This window comes from Polypterus senegalus, chromosome 1, assembly GCF_016835505.1.
Source record: "Polypterus senegalus isolate Bchr_013 chromosome 1, ASM1683550v1, whole genome shotgun sequence".
In the NCBI taxonomy this organism is placed as follows: Eukaryota; Metazoa; Chordata; class Cladistia; order Polypteriformes; family Polypteridae; genus Polypterus; species Polypterus senegalus.
Genome location: NC_053154.1, coordinates 81,300,835 through 81,316,468, shown reverse-complemented (window position 1 = coordinate 81,316,468; position 15,634 = coordinate 81,300,835). Strand labels below are relative to the sequence as shown.

Below are 15,634 nucleotides of genomic sequence, written 5' to 3'. Positions count from 1 at the left end.
GTGTAATTGACAATACGAAAGAGTGAAACTACACTATTTGGGGAAAGAAGCAAGAATTACTTTACATATAAGCTTCCACTAATTTTTTTTTTTTCAAGAGTCATTTGAATACCTTAAACTATTTTAACATTTCCCTTAGCACAATATATAAGGTATATATATAAGTTCATGAAGTTGCCACTGTGCACTTCCATTGGTAGCACTGTACAAGCATCTTGGTAAGGTTTCATAACTTTGGTATATCCGTGTCTCACAGCTGCGTTCGTGTCGATGTGTGGCAGTGTCTTGCTGAGTGGCGCTCATTAGAGCAACGAACAAACATTAAATTTCTTGTTAAACTTGTCAAGAGTGGAAGTGAAATCGGGGACATGTTAGTCTAAGTTTATGGGGATAATGCCATGAAGAAAACAGCAGTGTACAAATTAATTAAACGTTTTTCTGAGGGTGGAGAAAGTGCAACTAATGAAGAGAGGTCAGGGTGGCCAGTAATGAGCAGAACTGACGAAAACATTGCAAAAATTTGTCAGCTGACTGTGAGAAGCATAGCAGACCAAGTAAACATCGATAGAGAAATAGGAAAATCTTAACTCAAAATCTTGGCATGAAAAAGATGTGTTCAATAATGGTCCTGAAGGAGATCACCAATAAACAAAAGCAAAGGAGAGTCGAAGTTTGCCAAGACCTTTTGGAGAGGCAAGACGATGTTTTGGGCCGTGTTATCACTGGTGATGAAACATGAATGTACCAATATGACCCTGAAACAAAGCGTTTTAAATTGCACAGTGGAAGTCAGCCAGTTTTCAACGACCAAAAAAGTTCTGTCAGTCCAAAGCATGAGTCAAAACGATGTTACTAACCTTTTTTGATATCAATGGGATTATTCATTATGAGTTTGTACCAACTGGACAAACAGTTTACCAAGTTTTACTATTTGGAAGTTCTGAAAAGGCTGCGTGAAACATCAAAAACAACCTGAACCTTTCACCAACAGCTCATGGCTCTTGCATCATGACAGTACACCAGCTCACACAGCACTGTCTGTGAGGGAGTTTTTAGCTAGTAAACAAATAACACCCTTCTTACTCACCTGATCGGGCCTCCAATGACTTTTTTCTTTACTCGAAGATAAAGGAAATATTGAAAGGAAGACATTTTGATGACATTCAGGACATCAGGTGTAATACGATGATAGCTCTGATGGCCATTCCAGAAAAAGATTTCCAGAATTGCTTTGAAGGGAGGACTATGCACTGTCATCGTTGCATAGCTTCTCAAGGGGAGTACAGGTAATCCCCAAGTTACGGACATCCGACCTACGGCTTGCGAACAGGGCCACAGCTGTGACGCATCGCCCCAGTAACTGCCTCTCCGTGATCTTTGGCCTGGGGACGCTGCAAGCGGTGGCTGGATGGAGGCTGGAGAGGGGCGATTTCACTGCTCACGCACTGTAGTGTCCCTCAGGCGGCTCCCAGTGCCAAGCGGTGACCCCGGTCCATAGTCACCGGGGCCACAGCTACTGCTCCTGACTGGACGTGGGCTGGATGGAGCAGAGGGGGGCGTTTCACTGCCCACCCACCACACATGGCTGCCCCGTTCGTTCTCGATGGGTGGCTGGTGATGCTGCAAGCAGTGACCCAGTTGTGGCTGAAAGGAGGCCATTGAGGGTGAACGGGGCAGCGGGAGGTAGCATTGTAGTTTGCCTCGGGTGGCTGCCTGTTGAATTGATTCACTACCCGCCTTTGGCCATATCGTGTTCATTCTCAGTGGGCTGACGCTGCAGGCAGCATACTGTATTGGATGTGACTGTGTGGTCTTCGAGTGGTGAACCCCCCTCGCCGCCTCAATTCATTTTCAATAGCAAGCCTGCTTGTAATGTTACGCACATAGCAGGAAGTTGTCTATTGTCAGTACATTAGACGTTTTGACGACTGGTGCCTTCCTGCTGTGTTAGCGTGTACAGTGCTGTGCAGAAGAGCTCATCTTAACCTTTTGTCTTCACCCTTCAAGAATGTCTCTGAAACACAAATCTGATGCAAGTGCTGGTGATACAGTAAAGAAGAGAAAAACCATCACCATTGAAAATAAAGTAGAAATAGTAAAAAGGTCAGATAGAGGTGAAACTCCATCATTCATTGGCAGAACAGTTGTTTACTGTCGATCAACAACAGCATTTATTAACATAATGTACCTGTTCCAACTTACATACAAATTCAACTTAAGTACAAACCTTCAGTTCTTATCTCGTACGTAACCCGGGGACTGCCTATACTTTGAAGCTGACTGTAGTGATTTTCAGCAATGAGGTATGTAGCAGTTCTTTTTAAGATGAGTTTGAGAACTTAATTGTCAGACCACATAGTTGAACCTTGGTCTTCTGTAATATCATTTGGAACATGTTAATGCGCTGCTGACCTTGACTCGGGACGTTGTGGGTCGGTGGGGGGAGCACTTCGAAGACCTCCTCAATCCCACTAACATGCATTCCAATGAGGAAGCAGAGCCTGGGGACTCGGAAGTGGGCTCCCCCATCTCTGGGACTGAGGTCACCGAGGTGGTCAAAAAAACTCCTTGGTGGCAGGGCCCGAGGGTGGATGAGAGATACGCCTGGAGTTCCTCATGGCTCTGGATGTTGTAGGACTGTCTTGGTTGATACGTCTCTGCAACATCGCATGGACATCGGGTGTCAGTGCCTCTGGATTGGCAGACTGGGATGGTGGTCCCCCTCTTTAAGAAGGGGGACCGGAGGGTGTGTTCCAGCTACAGAGGGATCACACTCCTCAGCCTCCCTGGAAAAGTCTATTCGGGGGTTCTGGAGAGGAGGGTCCGTCGCATCATCGAACCTTGGATTCAGGAGTAACAGTGTGGTTTTCATCCTGGTCGCGAAACAGTGAACCAGCTCTACACCCTTGGCAGGGTCCTGGAGGGTACATGGGAGTTTGCCCAACCAGTCTACATGTGTTTTGTGGACTTGGAAAAGGCGTTCAACCGTGTCCCTCGGGGAATCCTGTGGGGGTGCTCCGGGAGTATGGGGTACAGAACCCCCTGATAAGGGTTATTCGGTCCCTGTACAACCGGTGTCAGAGCTTGGTCCGCATTGCTGGCAGTAAGTCAAGCCTGTTTCCAGTGAGAGTTGGACTCCGCTAGGGCTGCCCTTTGTCACCGATTCTGTTCATAACTTTTATGGACAGAATTTCTAGGCGCAGCCAGGGTGTTGAGGGGGTCCGGTTTGGGTCACTGCTTTTTGCAGATGATGTTGTCCTGTTTGCTTCATCAGGCTGTGATCTTCAACTCTCTCTTAATCCATTCACAGCTGATTGTGAAGTGGCTGGGATGGCAATCAGCACCTCCAAATCCGAGAGCATGGTCTTCAGCCGGAAAAGGGTGGAGTGCCCTCTCGGAGTTGGGAGCGAGATCTTGCCCCAAGTGGAGGAGTTCAAGTATCTTGGGGTCTTGTTCACGAGTGAGGGTAGAATGGAGCGTGAAATCGACAGGCAGATCGGTGCAGCGTTCTCAGTGTGGTGAAAAAGGAGCTGAGCCGTAAGGCAAAGCTCTCAATTTACCAGTCGATCTACGTTTCTACCCTCACCTATAGTCATGAGCTATGGGTAGTGACCGAAAGAATGAGATCCCGAATACAAGCGGCTGAAATGAGTTTCCTCTGCAGGGTGTCTGGGCTTTCCCTTAAAGATAGGGTGAGAAGCTCAGTCATCCAGGAGGCGCTCAGAGTAGAGCTGCTGCTCCTCCACATCGAGAGGAGTCAGATGAGGTGGCTCGGGCATCTTTATCAGGATGCCTCCTGGACGCCTCCCTGGTGAGGTATTCCGGGCACGTCCAACCGGGAGGAGGCCCCGGAGAAGACCCAGGAAAGGCTGGAGGGACTATGTCTCCCGGCTGGCCTGGCAATGCCTCGTGATTCTCCCAGAAGAGTTAGAAGTAATGGCCAGGGAGAGGGAAGTCTGGGCATCTCTGCTGAAGCTGCTGCTCCCGCTACCTGACCTCAGATAAGCGGAAGAGGATGGATGGATGGACATGTTAAGGAAACAATGCAATAGCAGAAATAGTAATTATAATATAATTTGTGTCATTTCATTGTACATCTTATAACAATGTATAGCACCAGCACTCAAATTTGGGTTTAGATCTAGTATGTACAGTTCAGTGTTTTTTACTAGTTTTAAGATATTTTTGAATATTAGAATGAAAAACTAAATAAAATCTACTATTTTCTAGTTTTCATTTTTTTTTTTGTATTTTATTTTTTTTACCTGTTTTTAGTTTTCAGCAAATTTTCAGTTTTTTTTCACATTTGGCTGAAACTGTGTACATGGCCACTGTTTTGCATGTCTAAAAACGCAATATTCTGTATAGTTGTCAAATTACATATTGTCCTGTTATATACTGGTCAGACAGTTGTACAATCTGGTACAGAGTTCACATGTCTCATGATAATGTGATAATTCAAGACTTCTAGTATAATCAAAAAACATGATTGACTAGGTGTTCTGATGCCATTTATTACTTTGACCTCCAATAAGTTTAAACAACTAGTTATTTAATTTCAAAAACACTTCAGTTTGTATTTCTGTGATTCTCCTTCTGACTAATTGGAACATCGCACACATACCCTATACTCTTATATTTTTTTTGATGCTGACAATACGTCATCTACTGCTTTCCCAACTTTTAAAGTGAAAATTTACTTTCGTTATTTTTTTTAGAGTACCTTTTGAAACCATTATTTGAACAATGTTTAACAGCAGAAATATAGATGAAACTTTGTACATGCATAAAGTACATTTCTTCAAGCATTTTTACATCAAATAATGAACATTTGTTATAGTAACATCTGAGATCATTCACTCAATAAGGGACATGCAAAACCTGCATGCTTTTAGTTCCTTTTCCTTGAAGTTTGTTAGAAGTGCCAACTCATCTGTGACTGACCGTCAGTTATGGTCAATAAAATCTACAGCACAAGTCATTGGCAAGTGAGAAGGCTTTGGTATTTGCTCTTAGTTTTAGAAGGGGAAACTGAGTGATAGCTGAAAAAGTCAAATAAAATCCTGTGAGATTTGGATGCCTGCAGGGAGGGATACTATGCTTGTGCACAAACCTCATAACCACAAGGCTTTAATGAATATACCAGCAACTAAATGTGCTCACATGCATAGTATACATAAAGACCAGTGAGCTGATGACCAAAATTACAAAAGCCAAATAACGAGAAAATAAAAATGGAAACAAAACTAGTTTCAATTTTATTTTGGTTTTAGTTTATTAAATGATTATTTTTTTGTTAGTGACATTTTATTTTAATTTTCATTAACAAGAAAACCAGATATATAATTCTGGACTTAGTTTCCAAATCGTGATGAGAATTATACCACAGATTTGTACCTGGTGCAATAAGACCTAATTAAATGATGGAAAGATTGTGTTCGGATTTGAAGTATATTGTTTTCCATTGCTGATACACATTTTTGCATTGATTCAAGGTCTTGCTGGAAAAAGGAGGTGCAGAAAGTGAAACATTTGAAAAAAAACTTACTCAGGAAGAATCAAATGTTGTTAACATCCCTCAGTCTATTGGCTGTCTTGAGGAAGATGAAGAGGAGGGGGAGATTGGCCAAAAGTCTGGCGCAGCACACAAAATGGCTAACATTGGCAAACAAGCAGGTAGGGCAAGAAGGCTATTGAGTTGAAATATTTTCAGTTTATAATAGGTGCAGAAAGGCTGTGCAAAACATGAGATTATTGGAGCAGTCCTGCACCTTGAAAGAAGACAAATTAAATACTTTACATTTTCATCAAATTTGCCTAAGGCTGTTCTTGTAGGAAAAACAGCATCCTAATTTTGTTGTGCAGAGTCTTCTCATTTATTCTTGCTAGAAGAAGAAAAATATTAAATACCTGTATGACTGCATGAGTATGTAATTAGAAAATGTTTTTTAAACCTGAAGGGATCTGTCTGTAATGTAGAATGTTTAGACGAATGTCTGTCTCAGTGTGAGTTCTTGTATTGTAATTATTGCAATGGTTTTCAGTCTCAGTCCTGGGAGACTATCTTGGCTGCAGGGTTTTGTTCCAGTCAGTTTCACAACTGGGGGTTAATTTTATCTTAGAGCGATCTTATAATTTAAATAGTAATTAGATACTTCTAGATACCAAAACCTGCAGCCACAGAGTTCTCCCAGGACTTAAGATTGAGTACCACCTGTCTAGTGCAAACTGGAATCCATATTTTAGTAACTTAATTTACTTGAGAAAAAGTATGCGTTGTTGACATATGCTGGAGATCTTATTTTATTCCTCTTTAACTTATGATTTTTCTTACTTTCCTTTCTGCATAGCTTTAAAATGGGTACCAAATTCTACATTGACTTACACATGGTGAGAAACACAGATAAGCAACTTACTTTAGCTTTGCTGTAGATTTTACAGAAACACTGCAGCACTGTACTATACTATTTGTCACTGTGCAAAATAAAGTAAATAATTACAGCGACTTCCCAGTCTGTGAACTACAGTACCAGGTGAAACATATCTAAGCACGGAATAAAAGCAGTAGAATATCTAAGGTGGGGGTGTCCAAGTCAAGTCCTGGTGGGCCACAGTGGCCACAGGTTTTCATTCTAACCCTCTTCTTAATTAGTGAGCCGTTTTTGCTGCCGATTAACTCCTTTTCCCTTAATTTTAAAAGCCATTTTTTTAAGGATTCGTTCTCTGAATTGATTTGTTTCTTCATTTAAATGGCAGCCAAACATAAATGAGATGCGAAATGAGCCAACAGATGACCAGCTAAATTGGAACTTCAAACTCCAGCCAATTTCACTCCAACCAGTTTCTTAATGAGATGCCAATTCTTGCTGTTAATTAAAGCCATTATTGAATTTCATGACTTGTTGCTGCTTCAAAACATCTTGACAGTTGTCTTAGAAAAAGCAGAAAGTCAACAGTCTGCTGTGGGAGAATGAGAGCAGCAACAAGTCATGATATTCAGTAACGGTTTTAATTAATGGCAAGAATTGGCTTCTCATTAAGAAACTGGTTGGAGTTTGACTTTCCAATGTTTGGCTGTCATTTAAATGAAGAAGCAAATCCTTAAAAGCAGGGCTATTAAAATTAAGGGAAAAGGAGTTAATTAGCAGTGAAAACTGCTCGCTGATTAGGAAAAGGGTTAGAATGAAAACCTGCAACCACTGTTGTAGTCCAGGACTGGAGTTGAACACCCCTGTTCTAGGGCATTTGTTTTGGCCTGGGATCAGTCACTGTTAGGACAATTAAAACAAAAAATGAAATGTATTTTAATTGTACCTAATATTCTCCCAAATATATATATATATATATATATATATATATATATATATATATATATATATATATATATATATATATATATATATATATATATATATATACACTGTATATATACTGTATATTTTTTATTGTACCAGTTGTACTTTTTAAATTAGTTTGTAATACTTATTATGCAGAAGTAAGTAAGGTTCAGTGTGATTTATGTTTGAAGTGCGGTTGGTGATCCCATTGGTACAGACTGTGTCTTTGGATGGCATCTGCAGATGGGGGAAGCGGCTGATTGGACACAAAGCTGCCGGTATGAGAACAGCATGCTTACAGGAGGAGAAGCATGTGCCGAGCTGAATATTTGGGCAACAGCATTTTAGATGATATTGCTATTTCCGTCACTGGTGTCTGCTTAATGGTGGATGGAGGCCACGGACAGACTGGAATGTCCTTATAACTAAGACCAAATATCACAGTCTGATTGAATGTTTAAATTTGCATGGTAAAAACATGACAGTGTTAATTGGGTATTTTTCTTATCTGGGAACCCATGCTTTAAAACCTGATGTTTCAGGTACATAAAAATCTTTTGTGCAGATTGTAAGTATAAAGTCAACTACTGCAAAAATGTTTTTTAAATAATTATTTGCATGTGGTAAGTTTTTTACAAGGTATTTACAGTTTTGCCTTCTTATACTAGTTTTTATTTCTGTATTATTTCTGATATTAGAAATGAAGATTAATTTTAGTTAGTCTTATTATATTTTAGTAATTTAGTGTTCATGCTACGCAAAAAAAAAATTCTAATTTTTTAAAATATTTTAGGTTTAGTAATTCTGTATGTTCAAAGAGGTATTATATAGTTAGTTTTGTGTCACAACCTGACAGAACTGTTGATTTAATGGTTTTGGTAATATTTGTTTAATGTCAGTGGAATCCTAGAGGTTATGTCCCATTATAAACAAGTAGAAACAAAACCAGGCACTGAATATAAACAATTTTATGAGATTCCTATTTTTTTTTAATCACTTGTTCTAAAAAAAATGCAGTTTTGCATGCAAAACATTAATCGAAATTTAACTGGAATAGAGCTAACAACAAACAGCTGAAATAGCCTTATACTGCAAAAATGTAAAAGAAAATACTTCTTTCTACATTACACAATACAGTATACTTTTTCTACATTCTCACCATAAAATGTTCTCATGCAGCACACAGGTTGTTTAATTTGAGGTTGAGAGAAGTAGCACGTTTTCTAAACCACAGCAAGTTGCATAGTCTTGTAGTCCTGGCAGCTTCAATGAACAAATGAATTTGGGTTTCTTTCTGTGTTTTGTGTTCAACCGAGTTTGTGCCCCCCAGCCGCTGCCCTTTGCAAACATGATGTGACTGGTCATTGTCTTGCATTATGTGGCCATGGACTTGCATGAGCGCTCTGCTTGCTGGCACTTTTCAACTTTTCTTTTTCTTTGCCCCGAAGTATGTCATGGGCCAATTTGTGATGACTCTGTTGGTGAATTTTAAGATTTGTGGGGTTTGTATTCATAATCTGTAAAGCACAGAACATAACCTGCTCCAAGACAATGTGCTTACTTACCAGTGTCACTTTTGATATTATATTCATAAACTCAAGGCTTTGTCTTTTTTTATCACCCATGTTGATCTCTAAAGCTTGTTTTTCCTATCTAGGGGGTTTAATTATTTTATTTCAATATGTAAAAAAATTATGAATCATTTTTGGCTGCTTTGTCATTTACAACAATAATGTTTTTCTAGTATTGTTTTGCTACTTTATAAAATCCATAATAGCATATTTATCTGATGTTACATTATACCTATAACTTTTGGGAGTTTTGGGGGATGATGTTTGACATCAAAAAACAAAGTGCAGAACAGTCCTTGAGCCAATACTTGTCCTTGATTAAACCATTTTGTAATGTAACAGACTTGTGTGACACCCTTTGTGATTTGCTCTTCTAGATTTAGATCTAAGAAGGCTAGCTTGAGGCTCTGGGCCTCTTCTGAAATGCTCATCTCAGTTAGCTTTTGTCCTTCACAGAGCATACATGCGTGGTAATATTGGAAAATAATGCTATATCTCAAATAATAAAAATGGCTTGTAATTACAACACTATTGACAATAGAGTGGGAGAGAGAAATGACTGAATATCTATAAACCCTTCATTCAGGCTGCTAGCATTTATATTTATTTCAACAAGACTTGAATTAACTTTTTATTTAAAGTGTCGTCTTATTCTGTCACATATTTAAATTCTTTCCATATGTCATTTTATCATTTAAGCCAAAATAATCTTCAGATAGTTGGTTAGTTATCCAACATTGATATTGTTGCAGTGTTGCAGCACCATTATCCTCTGAAAAGTGTGACTGTAGATTCTCTTAAGGAGGTTTTCTTTACCACAGCAGAGTAGTCACTTAGCTGTTCACACCAGTGTAAGACTGCAGATTTAGTGTAGGAGGAGACCGACCTGAGAATAGCACAGCCACTCTAAGCACCTCGTCATATTTTTGAGGAGATTTTCGAAATGTTCAGGAGGCAGCATGATGTACAAATATTTCAGTATTGAAAATAAAGCAATAAGAAAAATCCATTATGAATGACGGGAGTGGTCGCTTCTTTGTGTCATTTTTCCATCTTTGTTTTTAAGGAGCATGTTCCCAAGTATACTTTTGCCATAAACATATTGTTACTTTTTCACCCCACTACACTGCAACATGTGTTAGCTTTCCTAGAGACCCTGTTAGTGTGTTCTTATTTTCTCTTTGTGGATATTCAGTAATGGTTATAAATGTAGCATCAACTTTACATAAAATGGTCAAGTGGTGCTCCAGATGGCATCTTTTATATCACGTTGTGCTTTAAACAATTGTTTTGAATTTCTGGAATGTAGTGCACTTAAGCTTTCTGTATATAGGCTGTACAAAAGCCCACGTTCCCAAGTTGGTTTAAAACATTACACTTCTTTCCAACCATTATTACACACGTTTCCTTCTCTTTCCAGTCTGCTGCATGATTTAATTCCAGTGGATTATTTGCCACATCTGAATTTCTTTGGCTTATTGTGTGGGGTTTTCCCCCAGTGCTGCTCATTCAAAAATGTTTTTACAGAGTGTGTTGTTACAGTGTGTGGTTGATATTAATAAAGTAAATAGATGCTCCTACAGTGCATGAATTTTGCTTGGAATGGATTCATCTCTTTTTTGTGTTTTTAAGTTATTTGAATGTTTTTATTGCATAATTTCCAAAAGTATAATGTAGCTGCATCCATGACTCTTTACTTTAGTACACGTTTTGTATATGTATGAATCCAACATAAATACTCCAGAAATGTATCTAAACGAATCCTTAAGAGTGTTGACTATTTTTAGAATGTTTTTCAATTCTAATTTTATTTTAGGAGAAGATTTGGATGAGTTGAGCTCAAGTAGTGAGGAGAGTGGAAACACCGTACGGAAGAGACGTGGTACTGAAGTGAAGTCCCCAACTGGGGCCGACTTCATTGAGAGAGGCCAGCATGAAGTACGTGTGGATCAGGAGCAGTGGTGGGATGGACTTACTCTGAACAAGTGTATCATTGGTGCGTTAGTTCTTCTTGGTTTGGGAGTAGTTTTGTTTTCAGGTGAGTACATCGTCACGTAAACCATTACGCTAACTACAAATGTGTTATAACCATATGAAACTTAAACCAAAAATGAAACCTTTAAATTCAGAGTTTTTAATAAAAGAAAAGCAGTAGCCTAAATATAAAAAAATAATAATAAAATGGCCATGAAAGAAAAAAAAAAGAATCTAATGATCATATTTTTATAAAATGTAAAAATGTTATTGAGTTTATTTTCTAATGAACACTGTAGACAATGAACAAACCTGGATCATTATTTATATTTTCATATTTTTACAGTGTTCATCACTAATACTTTTAGAAATTGTGAATTCACAAATCAGCACTATTACAGGCTGCTGAAACACAATACACATTAATAAAGCCATGCAGTATTTTATTGCTTTTATGTATTTTGCTTCAAATAGGTCAACAAGACCTAACAATTAGCAGCCAGAAATATAGATTTACTATTAAAAGAAAGAAGTACATCTCTGCAATGCAGACTTAAACTTAAGAAAAATGCAGTTATCAAGGGGAAACCAATTAGATGAATGAAGTTTAATGAATCGCAATATGAGAAATGAGAATTGTATAAGTGCAGTATTTTTCTGGAAAAGGGTACTACTGATTTTAATTATATAAAATTCACATTTTTGTACATTCTGTATTTGTTAAACTGTGAAATATGAACATTTTTACATTAATTGACATGTTCCTTTTTCAGTATTGGTAAATTAAATTGCGTACAGTATATTCCCACTAAAGGCAGAATCAGATTTTGCTCCATATTAGTGTATACTTTGCCCCTTCTTGCTTTTGTGTCTATCTGAACTCTGTTTATTTGCAGGTTCCTATACTGAAATTGAGGATGGTGAGTATTTGTGGTATATCTTGGGGTGTCTGATTTGTTTACTAATTATGAGCCACATAGCTAAAAACAGCTGTTTGCTTACTTTTGTGCTCATTCTTGCTTCCATTTATGTCAAATTCTGATTCTGCTTGTGGGGAGTTCTGTGTCAGTTAGCTTTGGGCATTGGGTAGCGCATTATTTGAGCTCTGATTGGATGATGGAAAAAGTATGCCTGACAAACGATCTAATAATTATTCAACTACTTTAATAGTTGTATGATACAGGACTATATTTTAAAAAAAAGATTACAAAATAATATACCACATGGATGATTATTTAGGAATAACTTAATAGTAACCGACCAATTAAGTAAACCATAGTAAATGCTTTACAAACTAAAGTAAACATATTGTAATATAATGTGAGAAAATTACAAGTGTGGACTATCAGGGCTTGTCTTGATATCGGTCACTTTGGAATGGGAGCTGTCTCTCTCACAGGAGTCGGCTCTGTATCTAATTTCTACTTCCTGCTTGGAGCATATTTAAATATTGGTAGGTGGGACTTCTGGGTTTGGACAGGAAGTGATGTCAAATGTCTACTGGCCATTCTTTGTCAGGTCTACAGGCAGATAGAGATAAGGAGTTAACGAGTGTGCCCTCTATGGGCCGGGAGTACGCATAACAATGTCAGCCCTAAAGATATTCCCTAATCAAGTTTGACAATGGTCATGCAGTCGCCAAAGAAAAAGGAAAACCTTGATCGTTTGAATTGATAGAAGACGGCATCATAAAAGACATCTTGTGTATATTACTCAGGATAAGTCTGCTTTAGCACTTTATTCCACTATCAGTTTTTAACATAATGTGAATAAAAATGATTGTATTGTCTAATGTGTACCTTAGGGAAGTCCTGTTCAATGCTGTTAAAAGGTATTCCTCTTTGACAAATTGTTTTTTTTTAAATCTTTACTCTGAGTTTCAAATCTGTCCTTTTAATTATTAAGTTGCCATAGTTCTGTGGTTCTGAGTTGTTGCATGGTTCATGGTGCATAATGAAGCACAACAGTGTTGGCCTTCATGTATGCCCTGGTTAATTTGTAATAATATGCACAAGATATTGAAGATGCCTTTTTTTTTTCCTCTAAAACTCGTTCGTGGCATAACATTCCCAAACCTGCTTAAATCATTTCAGTTGTGTAAAATTACTGTAGTAGCAGAATATTCAGAAAATCTTTCTTCAGTGTCAAACACATCTGCGCTCTAGGCACCAGTTAGGGCAAACTTAGAATGAATGCAGTTGCAAAGTTGCTTTTAAGTAGCTTTCTCTCTTGATTTGGCCTTTGTATGTCAGCCCCCCAATATGCCAGTTGTTTTTGTGCTTGCTTATGCCATGTTTGATCCACTTTAAGATAAATTCCAAAAAACAATATATTTTTTTCAGATGAGGGGCTGGAGACAGAGGAACTGAAACAGGAGGCGTTATCCCAGACTCTGGTGAGATGGAATGATGTATAATATTTCATGTAGAGAGTCAATAACAAATTTTGTATATGTAAATAGAAACTGGCAATTGAATGAGTGAGTTTTTGCACATTTTTATGCTGCAGCTTTGTGCTAAAATCATTTATTTTTTTCCAAATCAATCAACAACACTCAATACCCCAGCATTACAAAGTGAAAACAGGATTTTAGAATTGCTTGAAAATGTATTAAAAATAAAAACTGAAATATCACATTGACACACATTTTCATGCCTGTTACTTAGTAATTAGTTGAAGCCCCTTTGGCAGTAATTACAGGCTGGAGTCTTCTTGGACATGACACAACAAGAGCTGCACGCCTGGATTTGGAGATGTTCAGTCTTCTCTGCAGATCCTCTTAAGCTCTATCAGGTTGGATGGAGACCATCTTTGGATAACTGTCAGGTCTTAACAGGGATGTTCAATTAGATTTAAACCTGGCTGGGCAACTCAAGGACATTCCTAGAGTTATCCCTAAGCCTCTCCTCTGTGATATTTGTTTTGTGCTTAGTGTCATGTTTCCTGTTGGAAGGTGAACTAGAGTGCTCTGAAGCCGGTTTTTAAGGACATCTCTCTTCTGTGCTCTGTTCAGCTTTCTCTTAACTCTGTCTAGTCTCCCAATTGAAAGCAACACCACAGCATTAAGCTGCAACAACCATGCCTCACCAATGGGATGGTATTGCATTGCAAAGACTTGAGTTTCCTCCAGACATGATGCTGAAATTGGTTTCATCAGACTAGAGACTTTTTTTTCACAGTCCTTTAGGTGACTTTTTGGCGAGACTTCTGTCTAACCACTCTGTTAACCACATAAAGCCCAGATCAGTGGAGTTCTACAGTGATGGTTGTCCTTCTGGAAGTTTCTCCCATCTCCATACAGGTTCTGTGGAACTTAGCTAGAGTTACCATTGGGATCTTATCTCGATCACCTCTCTTGCCATGACCCTTCTCCCATGATTGCTGGTGAAGTCTAGGAAAATTGGTAGTTTTTCCATATTTATTCCATTTAAGAATTATGAAGGCAGATGTGCTTTTGGGTGCCTTCAGTGATGCAGAATTTTTTTGTAGCCTTACCCATATCTGTGCCTCAAACAATCTGATCTCTAAGCTTCCTTTGACGTAATGGCTTGATTTTTGCTCTGATACACGTTTTCAACTGTGGGACCTTCTATAGACAGGTGTGCATGTTTCCTAATCATATTCAGTCAGTTGAGGATTCCAAACAAGGTGTAGAAATATCTCGGCCAAGGTCAATAGATTGGGAGGCACCCAATCAACTGATGTTTATTTTGTTTTGTCATTCTGGGGTTACTGAGTGCTGCTTGACTGTTTTTTGGAGTTAGAATGATATGAAATGATTTTAGCACAAACCTGCAAAATGTGAAAAAATGAAGAGGTCTGAATGTAACTCTGTATTCAATGACTTAAAAAAGTATTAATCACTGTCAAGGCAGATTTTATTTTTATTTGCACTTTGTGTTTTAAATATTACCAAATTGGTGAATTTCATTTTTTGAGAAAAAAAATTAATTCAATCATTTTGCTTGATAAATAGATAGATAATGGACATTTTATTCAGTATTTGTTTTTGGAGGTTATCTGTTGATTTAAAATAATTTTTTCTAAAATTAGTTACTATAATTTATGTTTAGAAGGAAAGGAACTGGCTGATGTTGAGATGTTTATTGGGAGAATGTACCTACATATGGATTTTGTCTAAAAGTGATCCTTTGCCTTGCTTAGTCATAATGAATAAATAGTATGCCACAATCATAAAATTTAAACTATTCATAAATGCTTATCTTTAGGATTGGCAAAACATAAATATGGAACAACTTCAAGAAGACCCACAGGCACTGCAGACATTGACAAAATTGTTGGACAAATTGGCTAAAGAAAACCAGCAGATACGTCTCATGCAGGCACAGCTCCAAGTGAGTGCAACATCTGTTTATTCACCTTTTGTGTCTGATTTGTTCTTGTTGCTTTGTTTGGTTTTCACTGGTTTGAGCAGTTATCTCTCTGAAAGCATTTGAACAGATTATTTTCAAATCTACTGTTAATAAATAGTGTCCATAGTAAATTCCTAAAGGTGTAAAAATCATTTTGCTAGTTTCATATGTTTGCCTTGTCTTGCCAAATAAAGTTCTCTTTTAATTTTTGGCATCTGTGAAAGACGGCTACGTCCAATGTTTATTGGCACTTGTTATCTATAACATTTGTTTTCTAGGGTAGAGAGATGTAAAAATGTATGAGCTGTTAATAGAGGTGTTGTGCCTACCAAACTCTCATTGTTTTTCTGCAATTATTATCACAAGAATTTCATTATTT

The 15,634-nt window shown here is 38.0% G+C and overlaps 1 protein-coding gene across 4 annotated transcripts in view; it reads left to right on the top strand.

Moving 5' to 3' along the window:
- Positions 1-15,634, top strand: part of LOC120528046 (pre-B-cell leukemia transcription factor-interacting protein 1-like) — a 63,893-nt gene that overhangs the window by 22,917 nt on the left and 25,342 nt on the right. For 2 of the 4 annotated variants that reach the window (XM_039752026.1, XM_039752051.1), the window contains exons 5-10: positions 5,496-5,676; positions 7,529-7,615; positions 10,725-10,946; positions 11,779-11,802; positions 13,225-13,277; positions 15,112-15,237. In XM_039752026.1, coding sequence (XP_039607960.1) covers positions 5,496-5,676; positions 7,529-7,615; positions 10,725-10,946; positions 11,779-11,802; positions 13,225-13,277; positions 15,112-15,237 — 693 coding nt within the window. The remainder of the gene's footprint in view (positions 1-5,495; positions 5,677-7,528; positions 7,616-10,724; positions 10,947-11,778; positions 11,803-13,224; positions 13,278-15,111; positions 15,238-15,634) is intronic. The other 2 variants (XM_039752044.1, XM_039752035.1) reach the window with 2 other exon arrangements.